This window comes from Drosophila albomicans, chromosome 3 (genome assembly GCF_009650485.2).
Source record: "Drosophila albomicans strain 15112-1751.03 chromosome 3, ASM965048v2, whole genome shotgun sequence".
Classification (NCBI taxonomy): Eukaryota; Metazoa; Arthropoda; class Insecta; order Diptera; family Drosophilidae; genus Drosophila; species Drosophila albomicans.
The window spans coordinates 42368411-42383153 of record NC_047629.2 but is presented as its reverse complement, the minus strand read 5'-3'; the positions used below and the strand labels follow the sequence as shown (position 1 = coordinate 42383153).

General features: G+C 39.5%; 4 protein-coding genes across 6 annotated transcripts; all 4 read right to left on the bottom strand.

Annotated features, from left to right (window-relative positions):
- Positions 1–47: 47 nt before the first annotated feature.
- Positions 48–1752, bottom strand: LOC117572261 (odorant receptor 94b-like). Its single transcript, XM_034254962.2, has 5 exons — positions 1299–1752; positions 1049–1247; positions 707–992; positions 444–645; positions 48–387 (listed from the first exon to the last, which is right to left on the bottom strand). Exons 1-5 carry the CDS (start codon positions 1590–1592, stop codon positions 172–174), a joined length of 1197 nt encoding a protein of 398 aa, XP_034110853.1. The 5' UTR covers positions 1593–1752; the 3' UTR covers positions 48–171.
- A 1689-nt stretch (positions 1753–3441) lies between these two features.
- LOC117572260 (odorant receptor 94b-like) lies at positions 3442–5220 on the bottom strand. The gene is made up of 5 exons (XM_034254960.2): positions 4643–5220; positions 4390–4588; positions 4045–4330; positions 3782–3983; positions 3442–3725 (listed from the first exon to the last, which is right to left on the bottom strand). Exons 1-5 carry the CDS (start codon positions 4934–4936, stop codon positions 3510–3512), a joined length of 1197 nt encoding a protein of 398 aa, XP_034110851.1. The 5' UTR covers positions 4937–5220; the 3' UTR covers positions 3442–3509.
- Positions 5221–5224: 4 nt separating this feature from the next.
- LOC117572258 (G-protein coupled receptor Mth-like) lies at positions 5225–9291 on the bottom strand. 2 transcript variants are annotated; one of them, XM_034254957.2, is made up of 10 exons: positions 9202–9291; positions 7230–7734; positions 7012–7171; positions 6760–6945; positions 6436–6699; positions 6284–6366; positions 6139–6224; positions 5881–6075; positions 5648–5753; positions 5337–5433 (listed from the first exon to the last, which is right to left on the bottom strand). In XM_034254957.2, the coding sequence occupies exons 2-9, from the start codon at positions 7704–7706 to the stop codon at positions 5648–5650; spliced, it is 1557 nt and encodes a 518-aa protein (XP_034110848.1). In that variant the 5' UTR covers positions 7707–7734; positions 9202–9291; the 3' UTR covers positions 5337–5433. The 2 variants fall into 2 exon arrangements, with proteins under 2 accessions (XP_034110849.1, XP_034110848.1); XM_034254958.2 differs by lacking the exon at positions 5648–5753 and having other exon boundaries at positions 5225–5433.
- Positions 9292–10643: 1352 nt separating this feature from the next.
- LOC117569687 (uncharacterized) lies at positions 10644–14652 on the bottom strand. Of its 2 annotated transcripts, none has more exons than XM_034250936.2 (5): positions 14458–14652; positions 13862–14363; positions 11457–13807; positions 11204–11401; positions 10644–10979 (listed from the first exon to the last, which is right to left on the bottom strand). In XM_034250936.2, exons 1-5 carry the CDS (start codon positions 14521–14523, stop codon positions 10731–10733), a joined length of 3366 nt encoding a protein of 1121 aa, XP_034106827.1. In that variant the 5' UTR covers positions 14524–14652; the 3' UTR covers positions 10644–10730. The 2 variants fall into 2 exon arrangements, with proteins under 2 accessions (XP_034106827.1, XP_034106828.1); XM_034250937.2 differs by having other exon boundaries at positions 13862–14360.
- Positions 14653–14743: the final 91 nt, after the last annotated feature.

Genomic DNA, 14743 nt, shown 5'->3' with positions numbered 1-14743 from the left:
AGAACTAACACAAAATGAGATTGCTTTTCAAATGCACAATAATATTATGATGTCAGATATTTATTGGTAAACAATACGTTCATACATATGTATATGTTATGTATACAATAATCGAGGGGCGTAGGCGAAACGTTAAACGAAATTTATATGTTCATATTTGACTGACAGATTTTAGCTTCGACTGTACATTTGCCTGAGCACCGCAACAATGGAATACGACTTGCCCATGATGTATGTGAAGCTGGGTAATGTAAGACCCATGAATCCACCCGCCGTGAACAGGAATGGACGATCTGCATTTATCATGAAGATCAGCAGAAGTTTTTTACATTTGCCATCAAAGTCATGCCAACTGCAGCCAAAGCCCGACGTTGAAAGTGTTTTACTCTGCAATAATATGAACTCCAAATATTTAATCAACTGAGAGAATATGCGATATTTACTTGCTCGTAGACTTCATTGCCAAACCAACAATAAACGAAGAGCTGACAAAGCACACAACATAGCAACAAGTCCATTAAAATTGAACTTTTCGAACCATCTCCAACGATCACTTGAAATGCTGTCATGGCAACAATCACCAAAGAGCTGACAAATTGTAGCAATACTGGCATTTTAAAGATAAGCTCCACTTTCTGACGCAGTCTATAATGAAAACAAACACAAATGAAAATCATTCATCAAAACTCTGGAAATATAAAGTTACTCAATCAATTCGCAGTGATATTTGACGATCGATAGCAGCCAGTTATATGGATCCACACTAAGTTTCTGATCCGACGGCACATAGAGTTCATCAAAGGCCAAGTTGAGAACCTTGAGATGCATACATATCTGATTCATTATCAACACGGTGAGACAATCAATTTGTGAAATGGCCAATGCCAAGATCGCAACACTTAGTCCCTTATATAAATGTTGTGCGAAGGGGCTTAGAAAGTTGGGTAATTTCGCCGAATACGGAAAACGACTGCCCTCGAAATCACCTGGAACTAAATCATATTTTAAATAATGTGTGGTAAATGGAACTGAAATCTGCTCAACTTACACGTAAGAATCGAAACTAATCCCATAGTACCTGGCACTAACACTAGCTGAAAATACATGAGGAGCACCAACTTGCCTTCCATTTCAGCCTTATGAAATGTTTCCACCTGCTTCGCGGATAAAACACAGGCGCGAGTGATGACTTTTAATCTGCGCATAATGTCCTTTAGACTTCCATAGTGATACCAGATGTTAATAGTCTAAGAAAGTTATTATATCACATTCGTGGCTCATACAATTGAAGTACTTACCTTTAACAAGTAGGCGGAATGTGTTAATGTCATAACAAGATTCTGTGTAATCTTATCGAGATCCTGAAAGTTCAGGGAGAGATCGTATATCTCAAAAATCACATACCAATAGAGCCCAAAAAGTATTATTGCTCCATTTAATGTCACCAATATCCTTTCGATACGCGTCTCATTCTTCAGACCTAGCAAAGGCAAACCGACCAAATGGGCCAACCGCAAATTCAACTCGATGGATCCCAATTTACCCTCAGCCGCATTTGAGGGCGAAATAAGTTGAGTTGCTCGCAGCAACATGCTCAGTTTTCAATGTGAGTCCTTACCACAAAGAAGTCCTTTTATAGACGCCAAATTGGTATTTCGTGAGCTTCTCGCCATCCCTTTTTTGAATAAGTAATTCATTGAAAGTGTTGTGGCATTTAATTCATGTAATCATTGTATAACTGAATAAATACTCGACAGCCAATTTTGACTTCTAATAATATATACTTATTTTAGACTTATCACCTATTCATATGTCCACTGAAAGTGCTCATCATTCCTTATAAAGTGATGTTTGTCAGTCATAGGGTAGAAGGGTGTTATAACTTTGTGCCGGCAGGAAATGTATGTAACAGGTAGAAGCAGGCATCTCCGACCCAATAAAGTGTATATATTCTTGATCAGCGTCAACAGCCGAAACGATCTAGCCTTGTCCGTCTGCCGTCTGTCAGTCTGTCCGTCTGTCCGTATGAAACACTGGATCTCAGAGACTATAAGAGATAGAGCTATAATTTTGTTTCGACAGTATTTGTTATGTTTGCACGCAGATCAAGTTTGTTTCAAAATTTTGCCACGCCCACTTCTGCCCCGGCAAATCAAAAATCGAATAACAAGCGAATAAAGCTAGAGCTGTGAATTTACAATATACAATAATAACAACAGTAGTTGTTATTCCTGAAAATTTGGTTGAGATAAGATAAAAATTGGGGAAGTTATTAAAGAATTACTTTTGTATGGGCAAAAGCGCCTACTTACTAGGGCTCTTAGTTGCTTTTGCCGACAATCTGGTACATTGTGCCGTCTATGGTATATTTTAAATTGTGTACTATACAAACATACCATTTGGTATATTTTTAGTTTTTAAAGTATTTTTGGTATATTTTGAAAGTAATACCGCAATATTTTGCTTTTATTAAAAATGGGTAGAGGGTATCTCACAGTCGAGCACACTCGACTGTAACTTTCTTTCTTGTTTTAATGTAGTACTATATCGATATACAATAATTTTGTTTTACACAATTTTTATACTCGCTAGAAGGTTATTATAACTTTGTGCCGGCAGGAAATGTATGTAACAGGTAGAAGGAGGCATCTCCGACCCTATAAAGTATATATATTATTGATCAACGTCAACAGCCGAGACGATCTAGCCATGTCCGTCTGTCCGTGTGTGTGTCTGTCCGTCTGTCCGTCCGTCCGTATGAACACCTAGATCTCAGAGACTATAAGAGATAGAGCTATAATTTTTTTTCGACAGCATTTGTTATGTTTGCACGCAGATCAAGTTTGTTTCAAATTTTTGCCACGCCCACTTCCGCCCCCGCAAATCAAAAAAATCGAATAACAAGCGTAATTTTAAAGCTGCGAATTTTGGTATATACAATAATAACTATAGTAGTTATGATTCCTGAAAATTTAGTTGCGAAATTAAAAATTGTCGAAGTTATTAAAGAAATACTTTTGTATGGGCAAAAACGCCTACTTACTGGGGGTCTTAGTTGCTTTGGCTGACTATCTGGTATATTGTTCCGTCTACGGTATATTTTGGATGTGGTACTATATCGATATACCAAATATACCACTTAGTATATTTTTAGTATTTTGTAGTATTTTGGTATATTTTGAAAATAATACCGCAATATTTTGCTTTCATTCAAAATGGGTAGCGGGTATCTCACAGTCGAGCACACTCGACTGTAGCTTTCTTACTTGTTTTTTTTTTTAATATTGTTAAATCACAAGAGCAAAAAATTACTTTGAAAATGCAGCAATCTCCCTAATGGTTTAGAGAGAACTAACACAAAATGAGATTGCTTTTCAAATGCACAATAATATTATGATGTCAGATATTTATTGGTAAACAATACGTAAGTACATATATGTATACAATAATCGAGGGGCGTAGGCGAAACGTTAAACGAAATTTATATGTTCATATTTGACTGACAGATTTTAGCTTCGGCTGTACATTTGCCTGAGCACCGCAACAATGGAATACGACTTGCCCATGATGTATGTGAAGCTGGGTAATGTAAGACCCATGAATCCTCCAGCCGTGAACAGGAATGGACGATCTGCATTTATCATGAAGATCAGCAGAAGTTTTTTACATTTGCCATCAAAGTCATGCCAACTGCAGCCAAAGCCAGACGTTGAAAGTGTTTTGCTCTGCAATAATATGAACTGCAAATATTTAATCAACTGAGAGAATATGTGATGCTAACCTGCTCGTAGACCTCATTGCCAAACCAACAATAAACGAAGAGCTGACAGAGCACACAACATAGCAAAAAGTCCATTAGAATTGAACTTTTCGAACCATCTCCAACGATCACTTGAAATGCTGTCATGGCAACAATCACCAAAGAGCTGACAAATTGTAGCAAGACTGGCATTTTAAAGATAAGCTCCACTTTCTGACGGAGTCTATAATGAAAACAAACACAAATGAAAATCATTCATCAAAACTCTGGAAATATAAAGTTACTCAATCAATTCGCAGTGATATTTGACGATCGACAGCAGCCAGTTATATGGATCCACTTTAAGTTTCTGGTCCGACGGTGCATAGAGTTCCTCAAAGGCCAAGTTTAGGACCTTCAGATGCATACATATCTGATTCATTATCAACACGGTGAGACAATCAATTTGGGAAACGGCCAATGCCAAGATCGCAACACTTAGTCCCATATATAAATGTTTTATTAACGGGCTTAGAAAGTTGGGTAATTTCGCCGAATACGGAAATCGACTTCCCTCGAAATCACCTGGAACTAAAGCATATTTTAAATAAAACAGAATAGTGAATAAAAATGAAATCTGAGCAACTTACAAGTAAGAATCGAAACTAATCCCAAAGTACCCGATACTAACACCAGCAGAAAATACAAGAGGAGCACCAACTTGCCTTCCATTTCAGCCTTATGAAATGTTTCCACCTGCTTCGCGGATAAAACACAGGCGCGAGTGATGACTTTTAATCTGCTCATAATGTCCTTTAGACTTCCATAGTGATACCAGATGTTGATAGTCTAGGAAAGCTATTATAATATCATATTTGTGGCTGACATAATTGAAGTACTTACCTTTAACAAATAGGCGGAATGTGTTAATGTCATAACAAGATTCTGTGTAACTTTATCGAGATCCTGGAAGTTCAGAGAGAGATCGTATATCTCAAAAATCACATACAAATAGAGCCCAAAAAGTATTAATGCTCCATTTAATGTCACCAATATCCTTTCGATACGCGTCTCATTCTTCAGACCTAGCAAAGGCAAACCGACCAAATGGGCCAACCGCAAATTCAACTCGATGGATCCCAATTTACCCTCAGCCGCATTTGAGGGCGAAATAAGTTGAGTTGCTCGCAGCAACATGCTCAGTTTTCAATGTGAGTCCTTACCACAAAGAAGTCCTTTTATAGACGCCAAATTGGTATTTCGTGAGCTTCTCGCCATCCCTTTTTTGAATAAGTAATTCATTGAAAGTGTTGTGGCATTTAATTCATGTAATCATTGTATAACTGAATAAATACTCGACAGCCAATTTTGACTACTAATAATATATACTTATTTTAGACTTATCACCTATTCATATGTCCACTGAAAGTGCTCATGAATCATTCCTTAGTATAAAGTGATGTTCGTCAGTCATTTTTCTTGAAGTTCTTTAAAAATATACAAATTTATTGTTTTTAGTTTCGACAACATTCAACAAAATAAAAGTAAATTGTACATGTTCCTAAGTATTTATCTTAATACTATAAAGAACTAATCAATTGCATTCCTTCTGTTTAAATACAGAGGAGGATAAATTCCGTGTTGATCGTGTTACGTTCAATGACATCGATTTTGAATCCTGCTGCTTCCGCACACTGAAAAAAAGAACACACTTATTAAATCACATGTTTATAAGAACAAGCTTAAAATACATTCATAAACAAGTTATTATATTTACTAATTTTCAACCCAAACCAACGAAACATAGACATTCTAATATGGTTAGTATTATTAATATTAAATGCAACAGACACCAACACCAAAGAACAAAGAACATGAACAATTCAAGTAACGATCCAATTGCTTTACCTATGTCAAAATATTTGGAAGGATTTCTCTTCTAGTTACATATTCCCCTTCGTGTAGACCAACTTCTTCAATATCATCATCGGATAATGATTTTATACCCCTTATACTTAAAAAAAAAAAAATAATAATAATAATAATAACAACAAAACAATTGTCTAGCCCAGTTACAAAATTTAAGATTCAAATAGTTTTTTGTTTCTTTCTTCGGTTTCTTTAACTTTAGAAATACTTACCTATTAGCTATTTGCTTAAGAACACTACGCTTTAGCACAAACAATATGAATATGAGAATACCCTGACCACTATTGATGTAATCAAAAATTAAAAATATTCTTTGGAGAACGCTATCAGATTGTGCAAAATACGAAAGTATCTCAAAAGTCCAAGGAACTCCCATTATAATGATAAGTCGAGCAAATAAACCATACCTAAAAGAAAAAGGTACAAATTAAATTCAATTACAATTGGTTGATGTTTTCATCTCTTCTTACTCCTTCCTCGACTGGACACGTTGATTGCGTTCTAGTCGCCCTTGGAAATTCTTCATCTCATCCATCACTTTGAAAATTCTAATCGCCTAAGTAGAAGTCAATTAGAATTTGTTATTTCAATTCCATTAATAACCTTTTATCTCACCGTCATAATAAACATTGTCGTATTGAATATAATTTGTATTGACATAGGCCCATAATAATAGAGCATTGCAGACCAATCATGGGCTGTGGATAATTATTCATTGATTCAGAATCATATCAGAGTTAATGATTTAGAGTTGTTGATCTACTCACTTTTGACCCAGCAGGAGTATATTCCTACTCCTGGCATCCAAGGTAGTTGATCTATATCATATGGATCCAAAGTGCTATCAATAATAAATATAATGAGGGTTAAAACAGCCGCAGATGTCCAGACAATTATGCTATAGATGGTGAAACGATATGCGATTGTATAATCTTCGTTATAGTTGGTGCCCCGAAAGCTCTTCCACAAATCGAAGCTTATAACACTGAGCCAATGAAATATCGACATTACAGCAAAGTATCCAACGTAACCTGATCGAAAAATCCTATTCTAAATAATGATGTAAGTATAAATATGCAAGTATATCTTACCAATTGCTTTGCATTGATTTTCCGACACAAACAAAGCATAAAATTTGTCGAAAAGTAGCAACAAAAAAGCCACTATCAACATGAACAAGTAACAAATGAAACAAATTCCATGAAGATTTCGTAATTTTGGCAATCCCATATAGACAGCGATCGTAAGAACGGAGCAAACAATACTCAGTATAAGCACTGAAAAAAAAGAAAAAATTTTCAAAAATAAAAATAATCTCATAATCAAACATGAGATTAGCATACGCATTAGGGTTGGCCATGTAGTTTGAGGATCTTCGCAAAATTGTGGAATCAGTTCGACCCTTGATTCGTTACCAAATCGCTGAGGCTGTAGACAATATTGATTTTTGGATCGGTGGTTACTTGAATTATCTGACACAAATAGGTATGCGATACTTCCATTCTTAAAATAAAATAATGTTATTATTGCATTGCTTTACAATACAGTTTTCAAACCACACCTCCAGTAGTTTCCATTTGTATTCATCGATAATACTCATATGCTCTGAGCAAGGCACTGGAAGATCTCTTTGTATGATTAAGTCATCGGAGACGTGTATATTCCCTTCGGTGCCATCCTTCCAAACGAAATCCACAAAGCCATCAAAGTCATCTAAGTCCTGAATACTCGTGTCCTCGCCGCATCTGCGCTCTTGGGCAACGAGCTTCTGGTTCTTGGGACAACAGTATCGTATGCAAGGGCCTAACCGACAAGCACAACCTCGCAGATGCCTTGGAACCTTCTCGGAGTCTCCGTTCATAAGAATCTCGTAATCATATTCACCAGTTAGTTCCGGTGGAATTATGATATTCTGGTACTTGTACGAACCATTTGGTAACTTTTGGTCTTCCGACAATCTCACTGTGTCATAGTAATCACAATTGGGTATATCGGCATTGATGCCGGCTAAAGCAACCATGAATAATAATAACCACATGGCGTATACGAAATGTTGTTCTGCAATGCTGAATGATTCAAAAAAGAAACCATCGATAAGCAATCATAAATACATAATTATTTACCAAATTATGAGTGAGTATAACAAATGTTGATAAACTTTCTAAGAAAATACAAAATTATATATGTACATATGAGGATATGTGATTCAACCGACATATGAAGCTTATTTATAGAAATATGGGTAATTCTCTGATGGAATTTGTTGCTTGCGACCGACTTTATGGTGAAAAAAACATAAACTAAAATAATTTTAAAAATAAGTGAAGGTTATTCTTAAAGCTTTGAAATAAAGCTCCAAATTAAGAGCTAAGATTGATTTTAGGAACTTGTTGTGTTTTACGATAAAATATATAAATTTTTATAATTTTTATACCCGCTACCCATAGGGTAGAAGGGAATTATAACTTTGTGCCGGCAGAAAATGTATGTAACAGGTAGAAGGAGGCATCTCCGACCATATTATTAATCAGCGTCAATAGGCGAGACGATCTAGCCATGTCCGTCTGTCCGTCCGTCCTTTTGAAACACTGGAGCTCAGAGACTATAAGAGATAGAGCTATAATTTTTTTCGACAGCATTTGTTATGTTTGCACGCAGATCAAGTTTGTTTCAAATTTTTGCCACGCCCCCTTCCGCCCCCGCAAATTAAAAAAAAATCAAATAACAAAGGTAATTTTAAAGCTAGAGCTGCTTGGTATGTACAATAAAAACTATAGTAATTGTGATTCCTGAAAATTTGGTTGCGATCAGATAAAAATTATGGAAGTTATTAAAGAAATAGTTTTGTATGGGCAAAGACGCCTACTTAATGTGGGTCTTAGTTACTTTGGTTGAGAATCTAGAATATTTATACAAAAAAAATACCGCAATATTTTGCTTTTATTCAAAATGGGTAGCGGGTATCTCACAGTCGAGCACACTCGATTGTAACTTTCTTACTTGTTTGGTTTGCGTACGAATTTGTTAAAATTTGCATTTATCAGAACAGAAAACAAAACAGAAAAAAAATTCTAAAACCATTTCTAGCTCTAAATAAAGTACTAATCTAGAGTGATAAGAATAACCTTTTCTTATTTCTAAAATTATTTCAGTTTATGTTTTTTTTTCACTGTAAAGATGATCGCACGCGACATCCGTCAGAGAATTACCCATATGTAATCTTATTCCAGTGAATTTGTTTGGATATAAATTCGCACTGGTATGAAGGGTAAAACATTAATACCGGAATTAGATGGAAATAACTTATTTCACTTCCCAATGCACAACATTATCTGATATTTCGAGCTAACTAATGTTAAGCCAAACACCTTCAATTTCAAGTAACAGATTTACATGAAGTGATTTATTATTGTCGGAAAGTAGTTAACGTGCTCAGCAAGTAGTTTAAACTCGTTAAAAGTAATAAGCCGGCAAACTAACTAGTTTTTTTTTTTTTTGTTGTATGTGGTAGTTATTTATTGTCGATTACTCACAGTATTACCCAGTTTTCAATTTTGTAGTATCAATGCACTAGATAAATAGATAGATATTCACATTTAAATGTCAAGGTTAAGATATTGAATTGTATTCACGGGAATCATCACTTCACTCTAAATTTGGGGGTGATAAGGTTTCCCCTTTTGTTGATTTACTGATCAGTAAAGCCGCATTGAAAACGCGACAAACTCCGATCACGTCTGGTCACTTCGACTGCTGGTATATAATTGAATTGCGAATAACATTCAGAACAACATCCAGTGACCAGCTGATTCACGCTGCCACCCGATGCTGTTATCACTGCAAGTTAAATGAGACTTATCTGAATACTTACTATATACATAATATTTATATTCAGTCTTGACCCACAGCTTATAAACATAATTATTGCAATGCATAATGAAGATATAGCTGCATCTTAGCATTTACCGGGCTTTGTTACTTCGATCAGTGAGTGAGTCAGTCAAGTCAAGGAACTGTCTATATATATGTACATACATATATAAATAAATAAACAACTGACCCAAGAAACGAAAGGAAAATTTATTAATGTATTGCATATTAATTCATTCATTTATTCCATTCAGGGACCACAATTTTAAGATTAAACAAAAACCACAAACAAGCTCTCATTCAGAAATGCAATAAACATTGGAAAAAGGGATTTTTAATTAATACATTTTATTTTAACGATGAAAATCTTAAATAAATATTCAATTTTTATTTTACAAATCTGCAATTTTTATTTCTTATTTTCATTTTAAACGCAAGCAAACTTGAGGTTGGCTATACATACATATATTAATAAGCTGTAAGATGGGAAATACTCCAGAATACTAAGCTGTAAAATACGTAGAAATGAAAGAAAATCTTCGCTTCCAATAAACCCATTATAGCATAAACATATCTACAATGAAAAATATGAAATTTGCAACCCTATTAATACAAGAAAGAAATTACAGAGTTTTTCCATTTAAAAATGCATTTTTTAATCTTAAGAAATTTATGTTACATTTTTTTGTTTGTTCGATATACATATTTACAATAACAACACCAAATCATATACACACATTAATGCATGTTTACATATAGAGATGGTTCAGAGGAAACTCAAAAGATTTTGAAAATCAAATAAAAACGAAATTAGCTTCGGTGCTGTCCGAAGATCGAAAGAATCTTTTCAAACATTAATTGAAATGAAATATAAATGGAAATCATAAAGAAATTTGCTGCACCTTATAGTAGTTTAACAAAATTAAGAGTTGAGCTTGGAAAAGATTGAACAAATGTGGATAAAAAAAAAAAACAAACATTGTTTGAAAAGATTGTACAAGTTTTTTAAACATAACTAACATTGGTATATGAAATTTTGGTATAAAATTATCTACAAACTACACTCAAGTTGTGACAACCTCGTGACACGACGGCACTTTGTGTGTTTCTGTTTTCTTTTTCTTGTTTTTTTTTTTTCTTTTTGTACAAAACCATATCTTAAAACTTGTAATATGCGCATATATCGGAACTTCTAGGTATTCAGAGCGTTGTCCGGTGGCATAAAAGCCACTTCATTATGTTCCTTGGCATTTGATCTGGAATGTGCGAGCAGAAGGTTGCTCTTCACTTTGATTTTTGAGGATTCGACTGGAGGAATTGCGTCATGTTTGGCCTGATGGACCAGCAACAGGCCGCGATTGATGCTAGAAAAGTTGCATTCATTGCATTTGTAGATGATGCTCGAGAGCTCCTGCTCCGGATGCCGTTTCTGCAGATGTATCTGTGGGCAGAACAAAAAATTTAAGTTTGAATGATTTTCTTTTAGGATAAGTTATTAATTAATATGTGAAGCAATAAAATACAACCAAGTCTGCTCACATGCCAAATTCAGCAGCTCTAGCTCTTATACTATTTAAAATTGAAGCGTTTTTAGTGTCGGACGGACGGAAAGACAGAAGTTTGAAATCAAGACCTGAACCCAAGCAAGCCAAGACTTGAACCTACCCGATAGGCGGTGCTCTGAATAGCGCGGAAGTCGCAATGCGGACACGCATAACGCTTGGGCTCCCGATGTGTGGCAAGATGACGTCGAAAGGAGTTGTGATCATTTGCCTCGTACTCGCACTTGTCGCACTTGAAGCGCTTGTTCGCCTGATGGCTGCGCATGTGCAACTTGAGGCTGCTCTTGGAGCTGAACACACGCTGTAACAATCAAGGGATGACACATTGAATTGCTCGATGGGATCTCAGACATTACCTGACAGCTGCTGCACTGTGGCTGCTCATTGCGCTGCTTGCAGAGATGTTCGCGCAGAGTCTTCCGATGCTTAAAAGCAGCTCCACAATCCTCGCAACGATGCAGCGTTGGCGTCGCTGCCTGCTCTTCACTCAAGGTGTTATTGTTTGGCTTGGCCATGCCCAGACCCTGGGTGCGATGCAATCGTCGATGATTCTTCAGCTGCTTGGTGTTCTTGAACCCTTTGCCACACTGCTCGCACTTGTAGTTACGCTCCTCCGAATGGATCTTGGCATGCGTGTTTACCAGCCGCGAATAGATGGGTGTCTTGAAGCTGCACAATTGGCAGCAGTACAGCTCCATGTCGATCTCGTGTGTGCGCCACAGATGTGTATGCAAACAGTTCCAGTTGCTGAACTGCGTCGATCGGCACTCCGGACAGATCATCGGTTGTGCCGAGCCCAGCGCTCCGTTGTGACACCGTCCATGATACTCCAGCGTCGATGGCGACTTAAAGCGGAACATGCAACCCTCCACGGTACACTTCCCGCCCTCGAGCGGCTGTGCAGCACCCTGGGCGGGACGACGTTTGCCTTGGGCGCCAGCCTGCTTGGCGCCATAGGGACGACCACGAACTGAGGTGCCACCAGCCAGCGGCGGCTCCACGGCAGCGGGCAACAGATTGTTGGCCACATAAATGCGTGCTGGCTTCTCAGTGCCAGCAGTAATGGGAGCTGCAGCTGCAGTTGGAGCTGGACCCGGTGCCGAAGCAGTGACAGCTGTCGCCGCTTCAGTTGCCAGCGGCACCAAAGGCGGCACGGGCAGCGCACTCAGATTATCAGTTGCAGCTGTTGCAGTGGCTGCTGTGCCCGGCGTCGTTGTCACCGGAACCAGCGGGGGCACCGTGACCACCTCTGGCGTCTGTGGCGCATACAACTGTGGAAAGTCCTTGATGAGTATGTCCTCTGCATTGTGCGGCAACTCGAGCTGTGTGCTCTCCTGCTCCGACTCGACGCCAACTGTGCTGCTCATGGCTGCGCCAGCTTCTTCCATCCAGGGCCAACACTCCAGATCCTCAGCCAAGTCGTAGCTATCGTCGTAGCTCAATGTGGCCGCTGGCGCCGTGGCCTGTGGCTGCTGATGGAAGTCCAGCAGCGTTGGTTGCATTGCACCAGCTCCAGCTGGTGCCGCATTCAGTGGCAACTCCAGGGGCAGCGGCTCACGATTCGGCACAATGAGATGCTCCACCTCGTTGCGGTTCATCAGATTCAGCTCATCCACAGTGCGCAGATGCAGCGTGCCACGTTGTGGCGCCTTCAGGATGTCCACGTTCTTGATGAAGATCTTTTGCTTGGACGTCGCTGCCGTTGCAGCTGTGTTGTTCACGGGCAAGTAGTTGGCCAGCTGTGTGTTGCACAGTTCGTCTTGGGGAATTGTGGACAATTCGGCCAGTTGCGCATTGCCAGACATTGGGGCTGGAGGCAACGAAGGTGGCGGTGGCGGAGGCGGTGCTGGTGGCGGTGTTGGCTCCGTTACCAGCGGCACACTGTGCTCAAAGTCTACGCCAAAGTCGAGGTCGAGTGCGCTGAAATTGTTGGTGGCAATGCCGCCGCTGCTCGCGCTGCCTGCAGCACTTAACACCGACTCAAAGTTGAAGGCTTCACTACACATGTTGGCCAGTGGAGCCAGAGCGGGCTCAAAGCTCGGCAGCGGACCACTGGGACCCGTGGGCGTTAGCAGCGTTTCCGCAGGGAATATCTCAACGGCCGGACTGGCCACTGTTGAGCTGGGCACATCACTGAAGCCCATGCCCGGCAGCAACATGGGCTCCTTTAGAATGTCCACGTTGCGTATGTAGATCTTTGGCTGACGCGGCTTCGCGGGCTCCACATCAAGCATGTTGCTGGGCAGCAACAGCGGCGGCAACTGTTGTTGCTGTTGCTGCTGATGTTCCACAGCGCTCGGGAGCTGAAAGTCAAAGGGCAGCAGGGCAGGCTCTCTGAGCACATCGACACTTTTAATGGATATTTTTTGGCCAGGAGGTTTTTGCATTGGCTGCGGCGTTGTCTCCGCCGTCACATCGGTTACATCGTCTAACAGATCGAGAATATTGCCAGCGGTGCTGTCTGGCGGCGATGTCAACAGCGGCAGAAAGTCGGATAATTGATTGTCCACTTGCTCACGCAACGGTTCCCGCAAACAATCGACGTTCTTTATGTAGATGCGACTCTTTTCAGGCGGCTGTGTCTTCTTCGCTTTGTCCGTGAGCTTCAACGCCTGCAGCAGCGTCTCTATCTCCTGCTGCTCCAGTTCATGGTCCTCTCCAAGATGCAAATGCAGCACATCTAAGCTATAGAATATATTTGCACAGCCTGCAAGAGGAATAACATTACAAAGGGATTGCTGAACATAGACTTGTAGCTTACCTGGACACTGCAGACGTCGCTGCACATCGAGGCCAAAGCAGCTGCTGATGTGATTTTGTACCTTCACATGACACAAGCTCAGAAACGGGCAGTTGGGACACTTGTGCAACTCGCCAGCTATGTTTTTGGCCGTAGGCGGTGTGGGTGTGGCATTGGTGCGTTCCTTTGCAGCTTCGGCTAATTCGGATTTAATGAGCTCCGCCTCCGATTTGATTTCAGCGGTCTTGCGTCGAAAGCCATTGCGATAGCTGCGACCCGATTGCTCCGATTGTTGTTGTAAATCCGTCGTGTGAATCTGCACAAAGGGAATGCAGGCGGGGGTCTCAATGTCGCCTTTGTGTGTTGATGGTGCGCACACTGTAGCTGCTGCTGTTGTTGTTGTAGTGGGCAAGGAAAGCGAGAGAAGCGCTTGGTCGTCATCGAATAAACCGGTGAAATTGTCGTGATCCAGCGAGTGAATAGGTGTGGACAGCGAGAGTTCCGCATGCTGTAATTGCAGCTGCTTGGCAGCGACAATGACAACAATAACAATTACAATTCATACGACACAGCCAAACGACAGCAAAACCAAACAAAACTGAACAAAGTGTGCTCACCTGGTTGCCAACGGTGCTGTAGAAGCTCGAGAAGGCCACATCCGCATCATTCATCGTGTAATGCATTTTGGAAGCAGCTTGTTTATTGTTGCATTTTGTGTTAACTTCGCATTTCGCTGACAAAAAGCAATGGCGAAAACTGATCTTCTGATATCATATCAAAACATCTGATAACAACAACAACAACAATGAAACAATTGCACAGCATCGATACAAAAATATACTATCGTTGAAAACAGCTGCATAATTGTTTTAAAATACCAAACATCAACTATGACGTCACAAG

Excerpts from the sequence above, each read along its gene's own strand:
- LOC117572261 (XM_034254962.2), bottom strand. The coding sequence starts at position 1,592 with ATGTTGCTGCGAGCAACTCAACTTATTTCGCCCTCAAATGCGGCTGAG. Across the intron at positions 993-1,048 it reads ATTAGTTTCGATTCTTACGT|TTCCAGGTGATTTCGAGGGC; the intron begins GTAAGTTGAGCA and ends AATATGATTTAG. Across the intron at positions 646-706 it reads TATCACTGCGAATTGATTGA|ACTGCGTCAGAAAGTGGAGC; the intron begins GTAACTTTATAT and ends TTTTCATTATAG.
- LOC117572260 (XM_034254960.2), bottom strand. The coding sequence starts at position 4,936 with ATGTTGCTGCGAGCAACTCAACTTATTTCGCCCTCAAATGCGGCTGAG. Across the intron at positions 4,589-4,642 it reads ATTCCGCCTATTTGTTAAAG|ACTATCAACATCTGGTATCA; the intron begins GTAAGTACTTCA and ends TAGCTTTCCTAG. Across the intron at positions 3,984-4,044 it reads TATCACTGCGAATTGATTGA|ACTCCGTCAGAAAGTGGAGC; the intron begins GTAACTTTATAT and ends TTTTCATTATAG.
- LOC117572258 (XM_034254957.2), bottom strand. The coding sequence starts at position 7,706 with ATGTGGTTATTATTATTCATGGTTGCTTTAGCCGGCATCAATGCCGAT. Across the intron at positions 6,946-7,011 it reads TACATGGCCAACCCTAATGC|TGCTTATACTGAGTATTGTT; the intron begins GTATGCTAATCT and ends CTTTTTTTTCAG. Across the intron at positions 6,225-6,283 it reads CGACAATGTTTATTATGACG|GCGATTAGAATTTTCAAAGT; the intron begins GTGAGATAAAAG and ends ACTTCTACTTAG.
- LOC117569687 (XM_034250936.2), bottom strand. The coding sequence starts at position 14,523 with ATGCATTACACGATGAATGATGCGGATGTGGCCTTCTCGAGCTTCTAC. Across the intron at positions 13,808-13,861 it reads GCGACGTCTGCAGTGTCCAG|GCTGTGCAAATATATTCTAT; the intron begins GTAAGCTACAAG and ends TTCCTCTTGCAG. Across the intron at positions 10,980-11,203 it reads TTCAGAGCACCGCCTATCGG|ATACATCTGCAGAAACGGCA; the intron begins GTAGGTTCAAGT and ends TTCTGCCCACAG.